Source organism: Nymphaea colorata, chromosome 13 (assembly GCF_008831285.2).
Source record: "Nymphaea colorata isolate Beijing-Zhang1983 chromosome 13, ASM883128v2, whole genome shotgun sequence".
Classification (NCBI taxonomy): domain Eukaryota; kingdom Viridiplantae; phylum Streptophyta; class Magnoliopsida; order Nymphaeales; family Nymphaeaceae; genus Nymphaea; species Nymphaea colorata.
Window position 1 is genome coordinate 16,902,905 of NC_045150.1, and position 24,595 is coordinate 16,927,499.

The 24,595-nt window shown below is 37.8% G+C and overlaps 1 protein-coding gene and 1 pseudogene across 1 annotated transcript; one reads left to right on the top strand and one right to left on the bottom strand.

Annotated features, from left to right (window-relative positions):
• The first annotated feature begins 11,089 nt into the window (after positions 1–11,089).
• On the top strand, positions 11,090–14,025 carry LOC116266860 (farnesylcysteine lyase). Its single transcript, XM_031648299.2, has 5 exons — positions 11,090–11,825; positions 11,997–12,164; positions 12,912–13,271; positions 13,365–13,540; positions 13,613–14,025. Exons 1-5 carry the CDS (start codon positions 11,298–11,300, stop codon positions 13,878–13,880), a joined length of 1,500 nt encoding a protein of 499 aa, XP_031504159.1. The 5' UTR covers positions 11,090–11,297; the 3' UTR covers positions 13,881–14,025.
• Positions 14,026–14,231: 206 nt separating this feature from the next.
• Positions 14,232–19,325, bottom strand: LOC116266861 (disease resistance protein RGA2-like; annotated as a pseudogene).
• Between the last annotated feature and the right edge of the window lie 5,270 nt (positions 19,326–24,595).

The following is a 24,595-nucleotide window of genomic DNA, read 5'->3' on the forward strand; positions in this document are numbered from 1 at the left end:
TGATCCAAACAAAAACTAAGTTACACATGCGGAAATGAAGTTCTCGTGTGCAAATGACACACTAAAACTATTAATCATCTGTTTTTGCATTGTTCTGTGGCCAAAATATTTTAGCTCTGTGTCGGTGATATCTTTAATTGTATAGTTCAATCTTCTACCTTCATTACATGAAACATGGGCATGGTGGGGGCTGAAGAAGCTTAAAGTACGATGGATCAAGAAATGCTGGTTGGCAGCATTCACAATGGGATTTTTGCATCTCTGGCACCACAGGAATGCCTTGTTTAATGACAAGAGTACATGTTACGCGGCTGATTCATGTGGTGCTTTTTGGGGAGATCTGAAAATATTGTTTTCCAGCCATTGTTGGGGCAACAAATACAAGGAGAAGGTCGGTTCATGGTTTTGTTCTAGCATTAGGCGAGACCCATGGCCTTCCATTTCTTATCTGGATTGGCACTTATCTACTACATGTGTCATTACCAATAATGTTGAACAACTGGAGGTGATGATCAGATCAAAGGAGCAGACTATTTTTTTTTGCTAAATTGTCCTCCCCTCCTATTGGATAGCACCATAATCCTAAAGGTTTGCTAACTTATACTTTGCTTATTTCCCCATTTTAGGTGATATTTTTATCACTATAACGCCTTGCTAAATGGAGGAAAGCTATCAATCGTGCTACTTGATGTCTTAATTTGATGGCTTTGGTATCCCAACCTTTTTGTATAGACAGAATGAGTTTGCTTGTTGATCAGACTTGTTGTAATCTTGATAAGAATGTAATTAAACTCTTTTGTAAATTGATATACTTTAATGCTGTATGGGAATGGGATAGACTCATTGAAGCTTTGTTTTACCTTGGGCTTTATTTTGAATCACATTCCTCATTTTTTTGTACTGTTTCTTTTATTCATTTTTTGTAATCCAGTTAGTTGGTACTAAAAATTTGTTGAACTTCCCTAACAGGCTTGATCGTACTTGTCATCCATCCAAACAAACATGGTTTTTACCTTTTAAAAACCCAATCAAAAAACAAAGTTTTTGGATAATCTAGTTTTGTAGAGACATAGTTTGAAGATGTGCCATCCAAATGGGCATACCTTATACACAAAAATGAGCAATTCAAAAGGATGGTAAGATGTATAGGCACAACAAAACATTTGAGCCGGAATGTATTACACAATAGATGCAAATTTTCTTTTATAGTTAAACTAAAGCATTGTAATAATGTACAAGTATTAGTATAAGTTTCTGCATGCAATAATTCCCAACATTTCTCCTAGTATCACAAAGGACATCATGCTAGTAGATTGAACAAAAGAATCTTAGGTGGGTTTTTGAAGATCCAAGACTTGGAGACGTTTTTGGAAGCACGTTTGGATTGGATTGACTTTTAGTTACAAATTCATCTCCAAATTTAAATTTTGGTTAGCAGTAACACCCTAGTCATCTCCACAGCCACCACCACCTTTGATTCATCTCCACTGGGCATCATGTCAGCATTGGATTTCTACATTACTTGCATTCTTTGAGGTTCAGTCATAACTTGTAAGCCATTTTATGCCATCAACAGGTTTTGCTTTGCCCTCTCGAATATGCTAATTCATTTTTCTTATGAAATTTTGACAAGGTATAAGAGAAATTAATTTTGCAGGCAAAGCCGTCAAGGCATGTGACCAAGGGACACACCTTAAGGGGTGGCTACCGATCATGAACACACCTCTTAAATAGGTGCACTTTATCGAGATATTCATATTCACACAAAAACACAAAATTTATTGTGGTTCAGCTTGTTGCCCACATCTGCTGGTGAAACATTAAATACATTTTACACTAAAATTTACATGCAATACAACCACAAGAAATTGTTATAACTAGTATAAAAATAATGTCATGCAAAATATCTTGTGTGTTAAGCTCTCATTGATCATATGAAATAACAACTTTTATCTTTCATTGATTGCTGGAGAAAGATAAATGAATTGTTGCCAAAAATTTCTCCTTAAAGTTGGTAGGCAAATATCTATCTACCTCAATTTGGCTAAAACCCATTGATGTATTTATTTTCCAATGCTATTGTAAATATGTTTGCTAGTGCAAATAATTTTATTTTGAATTTTGTCATGAAAGAAGTGATAGTCAAGCTCGATGGTTTTATACTTCCATGAAATAGTAGATTACATCTAATATAGATAGCTGCATATTCTCACACATGAGAACATCAGTTTCATCTTGATTCCCATCTTTTAAAGTAAGGCTTGACCCAAACAAGTTGACTTGCACATGCTATCATTTTTCTACGCTTGATCTTAGCATTAGATTTAGCTATTAGGGACTATTTTTTAAACTTTTCCATGTAGCCAAATTTCCTCCAACAAAAGAACAGAAAACAATAATGAATCATCTATCATTTTAGTTTGTTGCCTAATCTACGTCTGCATAACTAATAACATCAAAACTAGTATTCTACATTAGTGTGCCATTTCTTAGAGTTGCTTTTAGATATCTCAAAATATGATGAGCCGCTTCCAATTGAGTAGAATGGGGACAACACATGAACTTGCTTATCACGTTGACAACAAGTTTATATCATGTATACTAATAGTTAAGAAAATCAATTTTCAACAAACCTTTAAAAATATCAATTATTTTGAATTGGTCCATATCATTCTTTCTGAGTTTATAATTGGTTCCAAGAGGTGTTGCAGTTGGTTTTGCTCCAAAATGTTTCCATTATTTTGAATTGGTCCCTATCATCCTTTTTGAGTTTATAATTAGTTCCAAGGAGTGTTGCAGTTGGTTTTGCTCCAAAATGTTGGTGCATTTAGATAGATCCAGAGTATATTGTAATTCCCATAGGAACATGTCTTTTTGCAAAAGAGCAACTTCAATTCTAAAAAAATACCTTAGTTTTCCTTCTTCTGTGATTTCGAATTTGTTATCAGCATTGAGTTGATTCTCTTTATTTATTTCTTATTATTGACTACCATGGTTATGTCATCAACGTACACAAGGAGAAGAACAATACCTTTAATTGTATGAAAGGTGAACATCATATAATCAAGATTCCTTTGTTTGAACTCAATACTAGTAACAATACCACTTAATTTTAAAAACCAAACCTAAGAAAACTATTTAAGTCCACAAATAGATTTTTTAAATTTGATCATAAACCAAATTTGGTAATTGACACTAGCAGGAGGTTTATATTCCATATAAATTTTATCTTCTAAATTGCATTTTGACAATAAGAGCAAAGGACTCAATAATACATTTTTGTTGTATGTATCTTTTTACAACTAGTCTGACTTTGTATATCTACTACACTATCACTATTAGATTTTATCTTAAACACCCTTTAACATCCAACTAGTTGTATTTGATTTGCTGGTAGAGGCACTAATACCCACGCTTGATTCCTCTCAAGGAAAACTAGATCTTCACTCATGGCTTTTCTCCATCTAGGGTCCGCATTAGCTTCTTTAAAACTTGAATTCGTGGGCAAAGGTATTGAACAAATAGTTGTGGTATATGATTGATAATTTTCTACAATCTGTTTGGTTTTCAATAGGATGTTTGATACTAAAGTAGTTTTAATTAGAGTAATAGGAATAGTGATAACTAAACATGTTGGTGGATTAGACACACAAGTGACTCTCTTAACTTCAAGTATACAATGTTTTGGTTGTGGGATGCCACAAGTAGTAATTGAGGTATATAAAAAGAGCTTGATTTATGAGGAAGTAGTTTTGGTTTGGTAGTGAGTGGGTGGGTTGGCTACGACTAGTTGAGGAACATGAGGTGTGGAAAATAGTATGAGTTGATGACTAAAAATGATCAAAACATAGGTAATATTGGCTGGTTTGGAGTGATGAACATCATTGTAATTATAGCCACTATTAGTATGTTCCCTTTGGATAAGAAATTAGACCTGAAAAAAAAGTTCTAAAAAAATATATGTCCCATTTGGTAAGAGGATCACAACAATTAAACCCCCTTTTTAAAAAAACCTACAAAACACAATTGGCAGGAAGTTTTTAAAGCTTATTTGGAAATTTCTCTTTGCCACTCACTTTTGTCTTTGAGTCTAAATCCTAATAGGAGTAAGATTTGCTAATCCTTCACTAGGAATGTGTTTAATGATGTAGCAAGTGGTGGCAATCGTATCCAACTAGTAATTGGGGCATATTCATGTGAAACATATGTGCATGAGCCATGACTAATAAGTGCTGAATTTTGCGTTTGGCAGCACCATTTTTGTTGGGGCATGCTAGCGCAAGCAGTTTGTGGTAAATATTACCTTTTTCAGATAAGAAAGTGTTTTTAAGAGCTCATTTTGACCCTCATAATATGAGTCAATATGTTTAATCTTTGGAACAAAATGAGAATCATGTAACTTTTCATCTTCTCCAAAACATGTGACGTCCATAGTAATAAGTGATTAAGGGTGTCTCCATGGTCTTTGGTTTTTCAACTCCATGTTCATTTTTTGTGTTTGAGTTGCTTTATGTCCAGCTAAGTTCCAATTAGTCGGACTCATGAATATGACTTGCTTCCCTCCAATACTGTTGGAGAGGTTTGTATGTTGGGATTGGAATCCCGTGCTTAGGCTTATCGAGTGAAACACAGACGCCTCCTACTAAAAGAAAAAAATGAAAAGAGGAAAACTTTTCTCATTATAAAATTCATAATTTACAAAATTACTAAACTACTCCTCGCAAAAGGTATGTGCCAAAACAGAAATAAGGCTTCCATTTAAAAACATTGTTTGAGTGAGTAGGTGCAAGTCCGTCATTAGGGAATCGGTGGGTTCCTCAAGTGTAGCATTTGGATGCACATGGGGGTGCACATGAGTTAGAGGCAATTCTCTTAGTGGACACATATGTTGCGTCCACAACCGCGTAGAGTCATGCGGAGGCGAGCAAGTGAAAGCTCATCATCGAGTAGAGTGATGGTCGGTTGCCTTACGTAGTGATATATAGTTGGCAATTGGTTTTGACTCGGGACTTCCTTTCAAGGGAAGTCTATCCCCACCCACATTTTGTATGGAAGTAGATAGATGCTTGGAGTAATGATGGTATTCTGACAGGGCCTCATAGCTACGACTTGCTGATGGTCTAATATAGGATAATCCTAGGTGATGGTGTGCTGAGTGCCTAGCACTTTTCGTTTAGTTCGTGGTTCCAAAAAATTGATGAAAGCTTTCGCTTCATAAAAATTGAGTTAAAGCTGACTGAAGGCTTGAAAAACCTTCGATGCTGCGTGGGCCAAATAGGCTTGAAAAAGTCAACACTCACCCTTTCTCTCTATTCATGGTAGGACCCAGTCTCGTAATTAAGTGGTCTCAGCTTGGATGGCCAGCATGAGCTTCAAGCCCAGAGCAGGTCCGGCCCATATGCCCAGCTCTATTTTGTGGTTGGATGATTCGATTCTTTTCTCTTATTCCAGTTACTTTCTCCTACGTTGCTTCCAAATTTCTCATGCCTCCAAATTTCTCATGCCCTCCGATACTTGAAACCTGACTGTGCGATCATTTCATCCTAAAGCTTCCTCGTGAGCTGGGTTTGAATTAGCACGCCAATTCAAGGAATAAGTCTCCGACTGGGTTTATATTAAATAACTCAGTTTCCTTATCACAAAAGCAAAAATCAACCTGTCATTTCATTCACTATAATAACCTCCCCCAGTCTGTCTGTCAACCCCCATAACTTGACATTTGAGAAAGAGTTGTGGACGTGCATGCAAGATTACATACACAAAAAAAAAAAAAGAATACGGTAAGAGTTAAGGGTATTTTCAAAATTATTAAAAAAGTCTTTTCTATTTTTTTTTAACTTTTTGGTTTTTTTTTTTGCAAAAAAGTTTTCTTTATCTATTAATCAGGGGTTTCTGGTTATTAATCATACTAACGCACAACAAGATTATGCACCAGCAGGCGCATATAACCAGTTCCTATATACCTCTCCAAGCACCACCTTCCATATTGCTAAATATGGAAAAAACAAAATCAGATTTGATTCGGTCCCTGAAAAATATCGCAATCACATTAATTTGGATCTTAGTATCATTATCCATTTCTATCTCCATATTCGAATTGGTGTGGTTGAATTCGTATGTCTCGCCAATATGTAGTTTGGCCTTACAATCTGCCAGAATTTAATTAAGTAAGACTTGAACTTAGATGTATCCGAGTTACCCTGCCAAGTTGGATATTCAATTGGACTAGGCCGTGGTTGAAGAATTGGATTTGGATATTGCTTGTTTTTCAATTCATTTGAAATGTCATATATATATATATATATATATATATATATATATATATATATATATATATATATATATATATATATATATATATATATATATATATATATATATATATATATATATATATTTTGATAAAAGCCAGACACTTAGGTTAAGGATAAAAACCAAACCCTTTGATTTCGAGTTTTCAAGTGTTTTTTGTTTGCAATCTAACCTTATTCATATGATTGTAAAAATATGATTGTAAAAATGCGTTGATGCAAAACATATACTAAGTTGGTCATTTGTTAGACCTTAATGGTGTTTTTATAATAAGAAAAAACGAACTGCCGTCGACATGACATGATAATAAAAAAATCAACATTTTTTATTAAAACAACTTGAATCTTTCAAAAGCATGTTTTATATCAAAATAGTCTATATTATATATATACAATTTCGTAAAAACCAAACACTTACGTCAGAAATAAAAAGTCAAACCCATTGACTTTTTTGTTCAAAAGCTATTTTAAATTGCAATATAAACATTTTAATATATTTATAAAGACTATTTTGATATAAAACATGCTTTGATTCAAGTTGTTTTAATAAAAAATGTTGATTTTTTTATTATCATGTCATGGCATGACGACGTTCGTTTTTTCTTATTATAAAAACACCATTAAGGTCTAACAAATGACCTTAATATATGTTTTGCATCAACTCATTTTTACAATCATATGAATAAGGTTAGATTGCAAACAAAAAACACTTGAAAACTCGAAATCAAAGGGTTTGGTTTTTACCCTTAACCTAACTGTCTGGCTTTTATCAATATATATATATATATATATATATATATATATATGACATTTCAAATGAATTGAAAAACAAGCAATATCCAAATCCAATTCTTCAACCACGGCCTAGTCCAATTGAATATCCAACTTGGCAGGGTAACTCGGATACATCTAAGTTCAAGTCTTACTTAATTAAATTCTGGCAGATTGTAAGGCCAAACTACATATTGGCGAGACATACTAATTCAACTACACCAATTCCAATATGGAGATAGAAATGGATAATGATACTAAGATCCAAATTAATGTGATTGCGACATTTTTCAGGGACCGAATCAAATCTGATTTTGTTTTTTCCATATTTAGCAATATGGAAGGTGGTGCTTGGAGAGGTATATAGGAACTGGTTATATGCGCCTGCTGGTGCATAATCTTGTTCAGAAACCCCTGATTAATAGATAAAGAAAACTTTTTTGCAAAAAAAAAAAAAAACCAAAAAGTTAAAAAAAATATAAAAGACTTTTTTAATAATTTTGAAAATACCCTCAACCCTTACCGTATTTTTTTTTTTTTTGTGTATATAATCTTGCATGCACGTCCACAACTCTTTCTCAAATGTCAAGTTCTGGGGGTTGACAGACAGACTGGGGGAGGTTATTATAGTGAATGAAATGACAGGTTGATTTTTGCTTTTGTAATAAGGAAACTGAGTTATTTAATATAAAGCCAGTCGGAGACTTATTCCTTGAATTGGCGTGCTAATTCAAACCCAGCTCACGAGGAAGCTTTAGGATGAAATGATCGCACAGTCAGGTTTCAAGTATCGGAAGGCATGAGAAATTTGGAAGCAACGTAGGAGAAAAGAAGTGGAATAAGAGAAAAGAATCGAATCGTCCAACCACAAAATAGAGCTGGGCATATGGGCCGGACCTGTTCTAGGCTCGACAAAACCAGGCTTGAAGCTCATGCTGGCCATCCAAGCTCAGACCACTTAATTACGAGGCTGGGTCCAACCATGAATAAAGAGAAAGAGTGTGTGTTGACTTTTTCAAGCCTATTTGGCCCACGCAGCACCGAAAGTTTTTCAAGCCTTCAATCAACTTTAACTCAATTTTAATGAAGCGGAAGCTTTCATCAATTTTTTGGAACCACGAATTAAACGAAAAGTGTTAGGCACTCGGCACACCATCACCTAGGATTATCTTATATTAGACCATCAACAAGTCGTAGCCATGAGGCCTTGTCAGAACACCGTCATTACTCCAAGTATATATATATATATATATAGAGAGAGAGAGAGAGAGAGAAAGAGAGAGAGAGAGAGAGATTGGCTACCTGTGAATGACTCCTTTGAAGTGATAAAGAGAGAGACAGAGAGGGTGGAGATACATGGGGGCATTAAAATTTTCATTGAAATGATTAAAATTGTGTAATACTCTACATAGGGGTCAAACAATTCCCAACCATAGTCCTTACTGATTGGATCATCCGTATAGGATACAAAAAAAAACTCTAGATATTTGATATCTTTTTCTTTGGATGAGATCTCAACTCCAGCTACTGCTTCATTAGATATCTTACAATTAAAATCTTTTTTTTTTCCTGATTCAATTCCTCAACCATCGTGAACCCCAGTTAGATTCAGGCATGATACATTTTTTAGTTATTGGGAATTGATGCCAACCTGAGCCGATGACTCAAGTGCCCCTCGGCCAGAAAATTTTGGTTTAGCCACTAATACGTAGGCTAAATATGAAAGAAGGAAAAAGACAAAGGCCGTAGGGTACTAACCTTCAAATTAAATAAAAGAAAACAGAGAAACGAAGTGCAACTAATTAAGAAATTAAAGAAAGGAATTACACAAAAGATCCAACTGTCTTTCAGGGCAAGTTTGATTATTTTTCTGCGTACTCATTTATGGTTGGCTAATAAGAAAAGAAAGTGTTTTGGATTTTCAGACCAATCAATTCAAGTTGGATAGAAAACTCAAAAAATCTCCACAGCTCATGTTCTAAACCCGCACTAATCATATGTTAGAATGACTTGTATAATCAGGGGCGGAGTTAGAAATTTTTTATAAGGGGTCCAAATTAAAATTTTTAAATTTTGACACAGGTTAAAATATTATTTTTTAAAATTTTTATACAAGACAAGTAAAATTTTTTAAAATTTACATGTAAATTAAAACAAAAAATGTTGAGGTACGGTTAAAGCCCATGGTCACCAGCCCATGTGTATAATATTACAAACCACTGGTCTACTTGGGGGTAGGGTTGGAGAGAAAGGGTACGGGGGAGAGAAAGGAAAAACATTTTTACTGACGCAAGGAAAAGATAGTGTCATTGATGATTTGATCACATTCTTTGACGCGACACAAGCAATGAGTAAAGGCCCAGCTCATGTTCTTTAGTGACATGAAATGAATTCGTGTTAAACCTGCTACGGCTTTCATGACGCCATATAAGGCTGTGCATGTCACTAAAGGTTGAAATCACGTTATTAAAAGTCGAACTTGATGCAAAGTGAGAGCATAAAGGTTGAGCATGGTTATGAACTTGACGACAAATGAAAGTTGAATCCTCCATAGTTTTCACTGATGCAAAATGAGATGTCATTACAAAAAGTGAGCCTGGATAGGGTTTTAATGACGTGAAATGAGATGACATCATTTCACTAAATCTTGACCCCACCGCAGTCTTTAGTAATGCAAACTGTGATCATGTCACTACAGTGACTGATACTGGATGCTGTTGGTAAATGAGATTATGTCACTAAAGGTTCACCCCGTCATGGTCCAGTGATGTGGTCTTGTCATTAAAGGTTTGAGGCCCACAAAGATCTTCAATGACGCAAAACGAGCTAAATCGTGTAACTAAAGGTTGAGCTCAACCAGGTGCTTTAGTAATGTGCAATGAGATCACGTCACCACAGAAAACGGGATCGTGCAACTGAAGGTTGAACTCCCCTAGGTCCTTTAGTAACGTGAAGCTAGATCGTATCACTAAAGGTTGAGTTTAGCTAAAGTCTTCGGTGACTTGGTCTCTTTTTGCGTCACTTTGTATTTAAACAATGAGTTTACCAATAAATCATAAGTTCCGTATGAATTCTAGATCTGAGATCCAAGACTATTAAACATACTTTTTAAAACATGCGGCTCCCTTCCCTAAAACAGAAACTGGTGGAGCTAGAAATTTAAATACAGAACGCAAACACGTAAATAAGTATTATATTTATTGACAATATCAATGAGCTACATGTGAGATTGTGTGGGCAGTTCACCAAACAATTCTTTGAATTCATTTATTTATATATTAGTTAGCCTTAACTATTTGCTGTATTTATATCGTTAGTGTCCCTCAGTCCTTTATTTATTTATGCCATCATTTCACCATTTATTTGCTGGGTCTAAAATTTTTTGAATTGATAGCCCTTTACTTTGCCAAAAATTTCTACCCTCCCACTGATCTGGATCGAGCTTCATGGCTTCCCAACTAAAAGAAAAGGAAATGGCTGTGTCGAGCTTTCAATACTGTAGTTTACAGAACTCCCCGGGAATTTCAAGGTGTTTTGTGAAAACTTGTGGTTGTCACATGAGGCTTTCCGAAAACTGATGGGCTATCACATGGAAATCATATTTCAATTTGTAGGAATATTTTTGGCTTATATAATCCATCCCCATGTGCACAACAGAACACAGATTACACAAACAAAATGAAGTTTATTCAATAAAGTAAACTTTCTCCAGCATTGCAGTTCATGGCGAATATTGAGATGTGCAAATGAAATAATTCCAAGACTGACAGCTGCTGTTTCTCCCTCCAACAAAGCTTGTCACAGAGGAACTCATGTTTCCTTTGAAAGTTTCAATCTAAACCTACCTAGGGGTTGATGCAACAGAGGGGGTGGAGATTAAACGACTGGTTTTTGTTGCTGAGGTTGAGCAAGGAGGTGAAGTCAATCTTTTATGCTGTAAAAAAAAAAGGAGTACAAACTGAACTACCCATTGCATCGAAAATAAACCTGTATGAAAAGAAGATACGGGAATGAATTGAACGAAGGTTGAGCCTACGGTTTAGCGATAGCGATAGAAAACCCCGCTCACCTCGATCAGAGATTTGAAATGACGACAGCAACTCGGAAGCCTCGTTAGTCGCCCCAAGAGGCTTCTCCCATAGGCTTCTTCCATCAGTCAATATTTCAATCGGCACAAATAGCTGTGTCTTCCACTTTTCTCCCACAATTTCTTCCATGGCGCCGTGGGCGGCTACTCTGCTAATCACCAGTCTTTTGCTTCTCCTCTCTTCTGTTACTTATTCTTCTTCTTTCTCTCGTCCCCATCGTATCTGCATAATTGGTAGCGGAATCGCCGGCTCATCTGCGGCTCACTTCCTCCATGACCTCGGGAAGAGCACTTTCTCTCCTAACTCTCTTCCCATCGAGATCCTGATATTTGAGAAGCGCGGTAGAGTCGGGGGCCGAATGGCCACCGTCAGCATCGGAGGAGACACCTTCGAGGCCGGAGGGACAATCCTCCATCCCAAGAACTTCCATGCCCTTAACTTCACCTCCTTGCTCAACCTCAGCACCACCACCGGCAGAGACGACGACGGCGTCGACGACGGGTGGTTTGGAATTTGGGACGGTGAGCGCTTCGTCTTGGAGACAATTCCCCAGGGGAAATCGTTCATCTCCAAGCAGATCGCTCGCCTTTGGAACACAGTTACGTTGTTTAGGCGGTACGGCTTCTCCTTGATACGAATGCAGAGGTTCGTCCAGGTATGGCACTTCTTGGATTCCCGAAAATTATAGTCCTGAATGTTAGTGTTTGAATCTCGGTACCTTTTTGCGCTTGCAGTCCTCATTGCTCTGGGATTCCCATTCTTAGTTGGATTTGAAATCGATTTTTCGGGTTTTGTTCTCTTTTCTTTTCCGTCTGGAATTTGGCAGGGTATGTTGGAGAGCTTCTTGAGGTACTATGAAAAAGATCGACCGGTTTTTAGCTCGGTTGAGGAAATGTTGAAGTGGGCAGGTTTGTACTCGCTCACGCAGCGGACTCTGCGGGAGGAACTGGACGATGCTGGGCTGTCGTCTCTGTTGATATCTGAACTTGTCACGGTGAATTTCCGCGCCTCTTCGCGACTTGCTTTCTTGGTTTTCTGATTGAATGCTTCCTTGCTGTCGAACATTTTGTTGGAGCAGTCGTCGTTGTTGCATAACTACTGACCTGCTTCTCTTCCATTTTCATGCTGGTGCAATCTCGCTCCTCTTCTTGCTGCTTTTGTTTTTTTATTGTTGTCACGGTGTTGCTGTTAGAGCTATCTGAACCTCATCTGGTTTCATTCCCTGATTTTAATCTGCACAGAGTATTTTTTTGTCCCATAATCCGCGAAATCGTTGAATTTTCTAAAAATGCGGGTTGCTGATGTAGAGATACGTGTCCCATGCCCTACTCTGGTTGCCCCTTCATGTAAAACCCTCACTATCTTTCCCTTGTCTACTTAGAAAGTCTCCGGTTGCTGTGGACACACGCCGGATATTGAGTGTGAACCGTTCAGATGGGGAGTCCGCAACATCCTATCTAAGAAACAGAGTGCCATTATTTCTGTCTGACTGTTTTTTTTATTGCGAACCCTGGGAATGCCTAAAAGGCCATTTTCATGGTTACTCATTGCTTCAAGGTTTCATTGAAGTATCTGTTGCAAAAGTTGAACGTTTGTTGTTCTCTTGGATAAAATTCTAAATATGATCAACGTTGTTGACATGTTTAAGGCTGATTTTAGTAATTTGTGGTGAGCACATCCTGTTGGAAGGAACAAATGGACTTTTCAGTGTTATGCTCTGCTAAAACCATGGCTCTTTCAGGTTATCACAAGAATTAACTATGGCCAAGATGTAAGCATCAGCGGACTTGCTGGGGCTGTTTCATTGGCAGGTTCGGGTGGTGGATTGTGGTCTGTTGAAGGAGGAAACTGGCAGTTGGCTGCTGGCTTGATAAATAACACAAATGCATCATTGCATCTGCATGAAGAGATAGTATCAGTATCAAATCATGGTGACTATTATGAACTTAATTCCACCCAAGAAAATTCATACCACTGTGAAGTAGCACTTGTTGCTACTCCATTAGATGAGGTTCGCATCAATTTTTCGCCACCAGTCACACTTCCAAAACGATCAACACAGCATACATACGCCACATTTGTTAGGGGCTTTCTAAATCCAGTAAGTTTGTTTGATGTAGTATGGAGATTTAAATATGAAATGCATCTTGATCATAGTGAAGATTTTACTGAAACGTACTGGTGTATTGTCTAGGAATATTTTGGCTTGTCTCCATCATCAGAAATTCCTGATCTTGTGGCCACTCTAGAAGTTAAAGGATTGCCTTTCTCATCTGTATCTGTCCTTAAGAGATACAGTGACAAAGATAAAACATATAAAATTTTCTCTCGCGCACCAATTTCAGATGAGTTACTGGACAAGCTTTTCAGGTACTGTTTGTATTTGTGGAGCTTATTCCACTTAACTCCAGTAAATTTATGCTTGTGTAATTTTTCTTGCAGTGTTAGAAGTGACACAAGAATGATCAACTGGCCTGCTTACCCACATTATGTAGTGCCAGAGGTTTTCGCACCATTCATGTTGGATCAGTCACATTTGTACTACATCAATGCATTTGAAAGTGCAGCAAGTACAATAGAGACAAGTGCCGTTGCTGCTGAAAATGTTGCCCGTCTTATTCTGTCCCGGCTTTCTAGCTCTGCACATGTAGGATCAAGATCGGGGGAGCTTCAAGGTGTTGGACCTGAAAATCTGCATGTAGATCTGTGAGAATACTGGTCCAGCATGAGCGATGTTGAGCTTTTGCCTTTTCTGTACAATTATGTCAGATATCCTCTGCCAGACGGTGGAAGGAAAAAAGGTGTATGGATGTTGAAGAAAACTTGTCATTGAATGTATTCTGCTTCAGGCTGTAGATAGAAGAGATCTTAATATCATGTTGGTGCAGCATTCAGCTGTCAGGATCTCTTCAAATTCGCTTAGACTTGTTTTTGCTGTTTGTCCCTGAAAAGTATGCGCTAACTGCTAAGTGACTCCACCAGAATTAAATTAGTCTGCTAATGAATCTGTGAAAATTCACATCACCTACTGGAATTTAGAACATTCTTTGTGCTTGGGCTCCCATACCTTTTTCTGCAGGAAAGCGATTTCCCGCCAAGGGACCTTTTGTTCTAAAGGTAATAGCAATTCTGAAAATTTTTCACATAAACACCTACACAGTTCTCTGTCAGCTTCTTTACCTATACATATTGATCTATATACAAATTAATTAAATGTTTTTCAGTTATATCGCGTTACCTATCTGCTTTTCTAATAGAGATAGAAATTGAAGAATAATTTTCGAGTTTTACCAAATTGTTTGACGTAAATTTTGACTTTATTTTCCTATAGCTTACACATCCTTAAAATTATTCAAAAAGTTAGGGTGCGTCCTTGGATCCTTTTTCTAGGAAAAATTAACTCAACAACCTCTTTAAGTAACAATGAAAAAATTTATAATGTTTTTAACACTATTGAAAATTTAAGTCTGTTTATTACAATTGCTTAACATTTTGCTGACTGAAAATTTGCCTAAAAACTAAGTGATGCCACATAGGCACATAGTGCTTTACCCCAAGTATAGCTAGCGCGTTTCTCTGCCTAATGTCTTACGATACTCTATATCAAATAATTTCATTCTCCACAAACCAAAGCACCAGCTCTGCTACAGAAAGGCATTTAGTAACAGTGCAGTTTGGCAGGCTGCAGGTATATGCATGCATTCCTACCAATTTATGCAACATTGACAGGGTTTATAGAGCTCTTATCAGAGCAATTTCTATAATTTACAGAAGCTGCAGCTTCACCTTTTTCTCTCCTTTGAATAACTGGTGGACAATTTTTGCTGCAACATGAAACCATATTCAGAAACTTCAATAGAAACATAGCAGAAGAACTGGATAAGCAAGGAGTCAGACTCGAGCTCAGAGCAGACAATAGCAATGTATATTTATTTAAGGCTCCTGAAGTCTGAGCAGAGCCAAGCGCTCCAGTCAATTCATGTATATTACTGTTAGATGCATTTCTTAATCATGTTTGTTACTGTTTTTGGACTCTTACCTTGACAAAAAATGTGAGATACAGATCGGGCTGGGAATTATCTTAAGCCATAAGACGGAAGAGACAGAAAACCAGAAAGTAGCATGGTTTTTAAATTTTTAATCATGAATAAGGTCAAACCCCGAGCACAGACGCCATATTTTGCTTCCGCATTGTTTGATCATCAGTTGCAGGGGCTTGTGCAGGGCACTGAACTGCTCAAATGCATTCTATCAGTTGGACGTATTCAAAGAAGCCCTGCACAATATTATGTACCATGATGAGCAAGTAATTGGCAGGAAAAGAGGATAGAGAGAGAGAGAGAGAGAGACTTGCCGTACCCTGGCAGTTGCTTATTTCTAGGCCACTTCCAAGCCGGCGTGTTAACCCATCCGGCACTGAGACGAGATTGGGGCAGTGAGAAATCTCCAAAGTTTCAAGCTTGGGGATGTTGGTGATCTGTTGAGGCAAGGATCTCAACCAGGACAGCCACCCCAAGAACAAACTTGTCAGTTGAGGCAGGTCGTGCGTCAACCTACCCAATTGTCGATAGCTGAGGTTAGGGCATCCAATGACCCACAAGCTCTCTAGTTTGGGAAGGCTGACAGTTCCTTGTTCAGACAGAGAAGTCATCTGATACAACTGCAACAACTCCAATTTTCTCAACTTAGGAAGGCTTTTTAGCAGCCCATCTGGTATCGAGCTGAGCATGGGGCACAACTCGATTCTCATTTCTTCAAGCTTGAGGAAGCTGGCATCTCCTCGAACCAAGGCACTCAGCTTCCGTAATCGTTCAAGCTTTTTTAACCACAGGTGAGTTAACTGTGTGTGGTTTTGCAGCAACATGTCCACTTGTTGTGAAGTGAGCTTGGGACAACCACCGACCCACAATCTCTCTAGCTTGGGGAGCTTGATTGTTCCTTGTGCCAAGCAAGCAAGCTCCTCCAAGTCCAATAGCAGCAATGTTGTTAACTTAGGCAGGTCTTCCATCAGCCCTTCTGGAAGCCATGTGAGTCTCGGGCAGAGCTCTATTCTCAGCTCTTCAAGCATGGGGAGGCTGGTGGTTCCTTTTGCCAAGGCAGACAGCTCCTGCAGTTCTCTCAACTTCAAAAATTTCAATCTGGGGAGGTCGATTGCCTCCTTTTGTGAGGAATTTGAATCTTGCTCGTCCTCCCAGAGGACATGAAGCTGCACGCATCCCTTGATCATTAGGTACTCGAGGCAAGGGAAGACGGGAGGAGGTAAGTGTTTCAACCTTTGGCAGTTCAATATCTTTAGTTTCTGCAGGCAGGGCATGGAGGCAACTGTTTCACCGGCTGTTGTTCTACCAGATGCCCACCGTTCCCAACTGTCTAATGATGCCACCTCTGTGGTCTCCATTGATGGGAAAAAGGGTAGTAAGCTTATATGGGGACAGAAGGAGATGCTCAATGATTTCAATGACGGCGCTGTTGGTGGAATGGCGACCAACTCACTGCAGTATGACAAATCCAAGTCCGTTAGCGTCACAGGGAGTGTGGGCAAGGTTTCCAAGGACATACAGTGTTCAAGTCGCAGCACTCTCAGGCTGCTGTTGTTGGCAAGCCAACTGAGTGGCAGCATTCTACCCACATAGCCATTCAGCTCCATACATTCCAGATAGGTAGGAGGTGTTAGCTTTTCAAGCACAGCTTCTACCTTCTTCCTTTCGGTGACATCCATTTGACGGTCGTATTCGAACTTAAGATTGGTGAGGTTGTTCTTTCTGTGAAGTTGTGCCTTTGTTGCATAGCACTCGTCCTTTACTCTCTCCATGTGCTCAATTACCAACCTCCCTCTTAACCTGTTGAGATTCTTCAATTCCGTAAGGTTGCATGCACCTGATCGTTGCCATCGGATACAATGAACTTGTCCAAGGTCCGTAAGCCAGTAAGCTTGCCCAAGCCTTCTGCCATGAATTCCAGGTGGGATGTGCCACGCAACTCTAGATGCCTCAAGTTAAACAGTCGACTGATTTCCTTGCGGATTCTCTTGATCTTGCTATAGTCCAGATTAAGCGTTTGCAAGCTGTGAAGTCTTCCAACAGAAGCAGGCAATTCTTCTACTTTTGTATGACTAAGGTTGAGATACTTCAGGATGGGGAGCTCCCAAATGGCCTCGGGCAACACCTTGACGCTGCTTCCACGCAGGTCTAGCACTCTCAACCTCTTAAGACTGTTGAACACCTTCTCAAGTGGCAAACTTTCTAAATAATCAAGTGGACAAAATAGTGTACGTAGCAGTTCAGGCACTTGTAATCTAGAGGGGTCTAGTGAGTGTTCGTGCACCTTGTTTGTGAGTGATAAATGGCGTATTTGTTGATTAGCAAGATCGAGACCATATTCCGTTCTACCAACATACATGGCAAGATCATGAATAACAGCATGCATGCCAAATACTTGTTCATAGCCCCCATGTTCAATCAGAGAACGACCCACCAGATCATTGAAATATCCCTCTCCAGTGAGTTCCATATCTTGATCACTTCTGCTTGCAACGAACCCTTGAGCCATCCAGTGTTTGACCAACTCCTCTTTTCTGATCTCATAATCTTTTGAAAATACAGAAAAGTAAACAAAGCAACGTTTCAAAGTAGGGCTTAAATCATCATAGCTTAGTATCAGGCCAGGAAGAATGCCGTCTGAAGATGATGCAGAAGATTTCCATTCCCATATTTTGTTGTCTAAAATGGACTCCCATGTTTTCCGTGTTCTGTCCTTGAAGTACATGACTCTGCCTACAGCCTGGACAACTAGAGGCAAGCCCCAGCATTTCCTTACTATGCTCTTTGCAATATCAATCACCCCTTCCAAGGAGCATTCTGTTTCACCCTCTCTTAGAGTCTTGCTCAAAAAGAGCGACCAGCTGTGTTCGAAAGGAAGACATTTTGGCTCATGCACGTAAGTTGCCTTAATCTCATCGGAAACCTCTTTTTTCCTTGTGGTGATCAAGATTCCACTCCCACTTGCAGCATTTACAATGGTTGCCTCTAACTGACCCCACCAATCTAGATCCCATATGTCATCTAGCACGAGAAGGAACTTCTTTTTAGAAAAATTTGCTATAAGCTGCTCGCACAGAATGCTCAACTGCAAGTTAGGGATGGATTCCTTTGTGATCACTTCCAATATCCTTCTAGCCATCTCCCTCGCTTCTGGTTTCTCTGATGCGCACACCCACCATGTGTTTCCTTCAAAATGTTCCTTAACTCGGACATCATTGAACACCATCCTAACAAGAGTCGTTTTGCCAATGCCTCCAATTCCTACTATAGAGATGACAGGCACAGGCACACTGACAGAATTCTCAAGCAACAATTTTTGTACTAGTGCTTCTTTATCATCACCCCTACCTATGATGTATTTCTCAATCATGTGAGGACTAGTCTCTCTGTTGCTACCGCTATCGGCTGCTCTCATGGTCCTATTGATGTTGTTCTTGCTTCCTTTCCTTCCTACTACAGACTCATCAAGCCTATAGTTTTGTCTTTCTTTGGCTATCTGTCCAAGCCTTTGATTGACACACTTAATTTTATTGCCAAATTGGTGACGAGAATAGACATGTTCACTAAAGCAAGAAATAGGGCATATCAATGCTCTGTATACCTTGTTGCTCTTGTTGGACCTCCTCTGCCTGTTGAGCTCAATGCTAACTTGGTACTCATCAATGATATCCTCTGCATCATAAGCAACATCCTTGAGCTTTTGAACCCAATCATCTTCCCCACAAGCAGCCGCGAAATACGGCATGCCATCTGCAACTTTAACAGCCGAGTGGATGGCTTGAAGCTCACTTTTCAGATCTTCCAAGTCGTCCTTCAGATTGTAGATGAGTCCAACCTCAGCAGCGATGAGGGCATCCACCTTTGTCAATAGCAGTGAAATGAATGGTTCTGCCATTCCTCAGAAATGAAGACAAATTAAATTTGGAGATCACAAAGGTTGAACTTGAGCAGGTTGCACAAACAAGAAGGAGAAGAAGAGTAAGCGTTTACTTTCTGTGGTTCATACTGACCTACTGATCTTCATTTCTTTCGCTTCTGCTTCCTTTGTCAATGCGAGTTAGAAGGATGGGCCATGTTGGCTGGAAAAATTGGAGGTGGGTCAACCTCTGTTTTGTCACGCTTCACCGGTTTCCTTTCTTTTTTTTTGTTTTTGACATGTGGGGCCCTGAGATTATCATGGAAAGATATTGAGTTGTTGTGACATGTCACCATTATTGATTATACTAACGGTGCCCGGGGATTGGAAAATGAATGGTAATGTCCATTACACTAATTGAGTTGGTTTCACTTTTCCCAAGAAGAATCCTATTATCACTTGATCTGCACTTTCATGGCAAGACGCTCTTTCAAAATCTTCATATGAAAATTTATTCAATTGCATTTAATTATATATCCTTCTCCACAATGAAGAATCTGTCCCTAAGAACAGCTAAGAAAAATTCAAAGTGGCCACAATTAGGTCTAAGGTACCATGGATGTTGGTCCATCTCAGTGTGAGCAGCAACCAAGGCCGAGTATAATTTTGCAAACCAGATTCCGTCATTCCACAACTCCATTTTCAAGTTTGAGTTCTCTTCTGCTCCTTTTACTCATTTGATAATGGATTGCCCATCTTCTATTTGGATCTAATTCGCAAACAACTCCAATTTTTCATTCAATTAAGTTGTTTCTTTGAATCTTTTTGCCAGCCAGTTTGATTGAAGAACCTGCGTTAACAACATTGACAACAGATGATCAGTCCATTGGGATCCCACATACTTTTTTAGTGACCATAATATATGTGTATTATTACTCATTTCTTATACTTGTTTCATTTTCAATTATCGTTTAGATCGAGAGAAGCTCCTATTGTGCCACCATGAACTGTATCATAGCCGTAGCCGTTCGACTCCTATCACAATTTTGTATGAAGGGTATTAATTTCAGTTTCTTTTTTTTTTTTAAAAAAAAGGAGGTATTTTGCTCATTTTATTAAAAAAAAACTCCCCTCTTACATTTTTGCCCTTACAAAATGGGAGATCTGTCTCCAAACACATGGGCATTTTGATCATTTGACCCTTAAAATTGGTCCATTAATAAACTTTTCTTTTTCCTTCATATTTTAAATTAGTGCCTTCCCTGTAATAGACTAATCTGATGACTAAAGGTGAGAACTAATCAAGTCAACACAGACGAATATTTTGTTGCTTTCTTAATTGAAAGTTGTTCACGACATTCATTCGATTGGACAGAATGAAATTTTATACATTTCTTTTCTCTTTTGTAGCACTTTTTGAGACAACAGCGCTTTCGTCGATATTGATTCACATTACCTACCGGGAGGAGTGTGTGAACTTCTCTAGGAATAAAGAAACACTATGGATTTTGATCAAAAAGAGATTGTTGGCATATTTAATCTATACATCAAACTGCTGTGATTTTTTTACTTGCTTATCCGTTACATTTGCAAAACTAGTTTTCTTTTTGTGTATGTGCGTGCGTTTGTGGTTATGCAACGAGTGAAACTGAACTCTAAGCCGGCTCAACTTAAACTCAAGCTCGATTTATCTGTTAAAAAGATAAAGCTCGAAAAATATTAAAACTTGAGTTTGTGAACAAGTCAAGCTTGAGTTACATGAACTCGACTCAAGTATGCTTGCGTACGGCTAGGAGTGTTCAAGAAGTCGAGCCAACTCAACTCGCATCGCTGGATCCAGGTCCAGTTTGTGTCCTATAGTGCTGAACCAAGTCTAGTGGACTCAACCATTAGCTTGTTATCAAGCTCAAGTCGAACTAAATTAAGTATTCTTGATTCACGAGATTAACTGAGTAGAGCTCGAGCTCCAATACAATCTAGCGAGTCGAGTTCAACATGACATAGTAAAGCTCGACACATGCTCGAACCGAGTAATATGTCATGAACCACCCACATAGAAAAAATGTTGGAGATGATAACATTAAAAGCAGTTGTATAAAGATGTTGAGCCCATCACAAAACGGGTAAAAAAAAAAAAGGAAATGGTGCAGTCCTAGTCTTTATGAAGAAGAAATAGGCGCTTGCTTTATGGTGACAAGATTTTCCCAGTTTTTTTGGAAAAACCTTGAATGTTTTACAACCCTAGTAGCTTGAAGAATCCTCTCATATGCCTTTTTTCTTTAGTTTGCTCTATCCTTTTGTATATTTGTTTACTATAACCACCACATTAAGGGTTGGTTTATATGGGTGGTTAAGTAACTCAATTGAGTTGCAGTGTGGGTTTGGATCTAACCCATCATGTGCAGATCTAGATCTACAATCCAACAGATATTATAAAGCTTGAATTAGTTTGGAAATTTGTAAAAAGAGTGTTGAGGACGCTTGGGCTGGGATGCATTAGAATCCCCTAACGACAATACTTTTTTTCCAATTACAATTTTTTTTTATAATTCAATTCAGGCTATTTACTGAATAATTTGGCCTTCTGATTTGATCCATGAGGTTTTGACATTACATATGTATGACAGTATGGTTACGTGAATCAAATTTCTGGCGGTTCAAATCCATTAAAAATATGGCATTCCATCAATAATTGGAGACGGATACGAGATGCAAGGTTATTCTTATCAAATCCAATTAATTTACAAGCATCTGCATACAATTGCATTTATTTAGATTCACTGGATGAATTTGGCTTTCTACTCAATTTTGATAACACTAATTCAAAACATAGTCTAACAATAAACCCAACTCGAGATTCAAGTAGTTAATTCCATAAGAGAAAAAATTCATTGCATTAGTAATTGAACGTGGATGTCATGAGATGAGCTTCTTCTTATCAAATCCAATAGATATCCAATTTTTACCACACAATTACATGTATATGTTGATACACGGTTTTGTATATTTTAATCTACATTTAAGCTTGGACCAAATTCCAAATAGAATATGGTAATAGCTATACTTGATCCAAAACCCCCGCAAGGTTCTCTCCCTCTCTCTCATCACCATGTTCAAACACACATAAGCACATGATGGGTATGGTTTTCAATGATCCTCTCTAATCAAAGGCAAACTCAAAAAAATTTGGGTGAGGAGCACCAGTTATAAAATTTAAAATTTTTAAGACCTATCAATACGTAAATGATAAAAATTATTTTAAAATATCAATATGAAAATAAGCATTTTTTGTGGGTCTGGTCTGGTCTGGTCTGTGTGGGCAATTAGCCACACAATGCCCACATTAGGGTCGAAAGCCAGTCTACTATGGCAAATGTACGAATTTTTTTAGGAAAAATAATAAACCACTGTTCAACTTTTAAAAGTTAATATATAAGCACTCATCTTTTAAAAGAAATTCTTAAACCGCGGTTACCATAGAAAACATTAATTCTTGCTACAAAATGGTGAAAATAGAGCAAAAAAAGTTCTTTCATCAGCCAACCAACTTTTCATGATTCACCTTCGTTATTCTACATCCAAGGTTAATTATCAGTAGGCGGCTCAATTTCTTTCGACAGTTGAGCATCTATTTATTTATTAACTAATAAAAGTTAAACATACCATTGAAAAACACTGTCTCAATCTCTTGTAGTGTTAACTTTTTATGCTGCTAAAGGAAGAACACTGATCAACGGATATGCAAACGGTGCATTACGAGACACTTACCAAAGCAGCTCTGAACTATACAAAGATAGATAAGAAAAAGTGAATGCGTCTGCCTTCACGGGAACGGTAGGATTAACTTCTCGCTCACGACGTGATTGTATGAAAAAAAAAAAAAAATGAAAGATCTATAAAGCGGAAACTCAAAGATAGGGGATCGATTTTCCTGGAGCCACTCTTTATCACCAAATCAAATCATGCTTTGCATGAATCCGACTTTATGAGCGTTGGTCAAAGTCAGTTTGGAGACTTGGAAAAAGAAAGATTAATTAGAATCAGCGGCAGCTATTGAATAGCGAGGAGAATTTGAGATGTGTACGTGGAAGACTCGCACAAATGACATGATAAGCAAAGCGGAAGGAAGACGATGTCTTCAGCATTTACTCAAAACTGATCGCCACTCTCACTGGTCACTTACCCTTCGCTCTTTGTCTTCTTTAGTGACGAAGATGCCCTCAAGGTTGCACACGAAAAAAACACTGCAAAATAAAGGCCAAATCTCTTTATATATATATATATATATAATGCTTCATCCATATAGCACAGCACTTAAATAATGCATAGTAGAGCATGCTGTGAGGGAAAATAAACAAATAGTGATCACTACTTTCAATCAGAACCATCTGATCCCACGGTTTAGGTCACAGGTGTAGAGTATAATTGGTATGTCCTATACCATTCGGACAAGGTCGAGGAAAAATCAGATCCCTCAAGATTGATTGTTAAAATCCTTTTTACACAATCTAACTGTATAGATGTGATTTTAAAGAAAGTTTTAATAAGGAATATACATTAAATTAATAATGTTTTGAATTTATTCATGTTATAATATTAAGAAAAAAAAACTAATCTTATAACATCTAAATTTTAGTATAAGTAATATTTTTCAAGACAACAACTTGAATTAAGGCATGTCTTAAGTTGAATTAATTTTCACAAAAACTACTATGACGTTTGTGTTTTGTTTAAAGTACTTTTTTAGCCAGTATTTAATAGGTACGGTTTTATTCTCCAAACTAACTGGTTTGTTTTTAGTTGTACATTTTTTTTTGTATATATATCACTTTACACACATATATATGTACATGAAAATTAAATTGTGATTCTAATTTTTTAGAACTGATCTAACATGATGAATATTTATGAGAAAAATAAGAAAAAAATGATGGGTGTTTCCATTATTTAGTCGAGTTGAAACCGAACTTAATCAAGCCGAACCCGTTCAAGTTACTCAACACATACACGTGGACACCTTCTTGCACAGAGAATATATTATCTCTTTCCAACAAATTCGCCCTCATTGGTTCATATTATATTGGGAGCAGATCAAAATTCAAATGTAAAATAATGTAATTCTTACATTCCATCAATGTGGTGTTGAGCATATTTTATGAGCCAATTTTTTTTTTTTGCATTACCTTTTGGATCTTATTCAAATCTAGATCCATATTTGGATCCTAACAAGATCCTAACCCCCAAGAAAAACGGAAAAATTTTGCAGCATTTTAAATTTTTTAAAAATGAAAATAATCTATTTATGTTCTCGAGGACAGGGCAGAGGAATGATAAACAATGGGGTGGTAGCGTGGGTGCGCATTGACGGTTATGTCCCCGAGAGACGTGTCTAGCAAGCATTGCCCCGATTCGGTAAAACCATTAGTAGCCTTTTGGAAATTTTCTGAGATACTGAGGGAGTAATTCGGAAACCGAGCACGTTCACCAAATTGGCAGGAGAGGGAGATAACGTCAATGGTGGGAGGAGGG

Bases quoted from the DNA above. Each gene is read 5' to 3' on its own strand.
- LOC116266860 (XM_031648299.2), top strand. From the start codon at position 11,298: ATGGCGCCGTGGGCGGCTACTCTGCTAATCACCAGTCTTTTGCTTCTC. The intron at 13,272-13,364 runs GTAAGTTTGTTT...TGTATTGTCTAG, and splicing joins TTAGGGGCTTTCTAAATCCA to GAATATTTTGGCTTGTCTCC. The intron at 13,541-13,612 runs GTACTGTTTGTA...TTTTTCTTGCAG, and splicing joins TTACTGGACAAGCTTTTCAG to TGTTAGAAGTGACACAAGAA.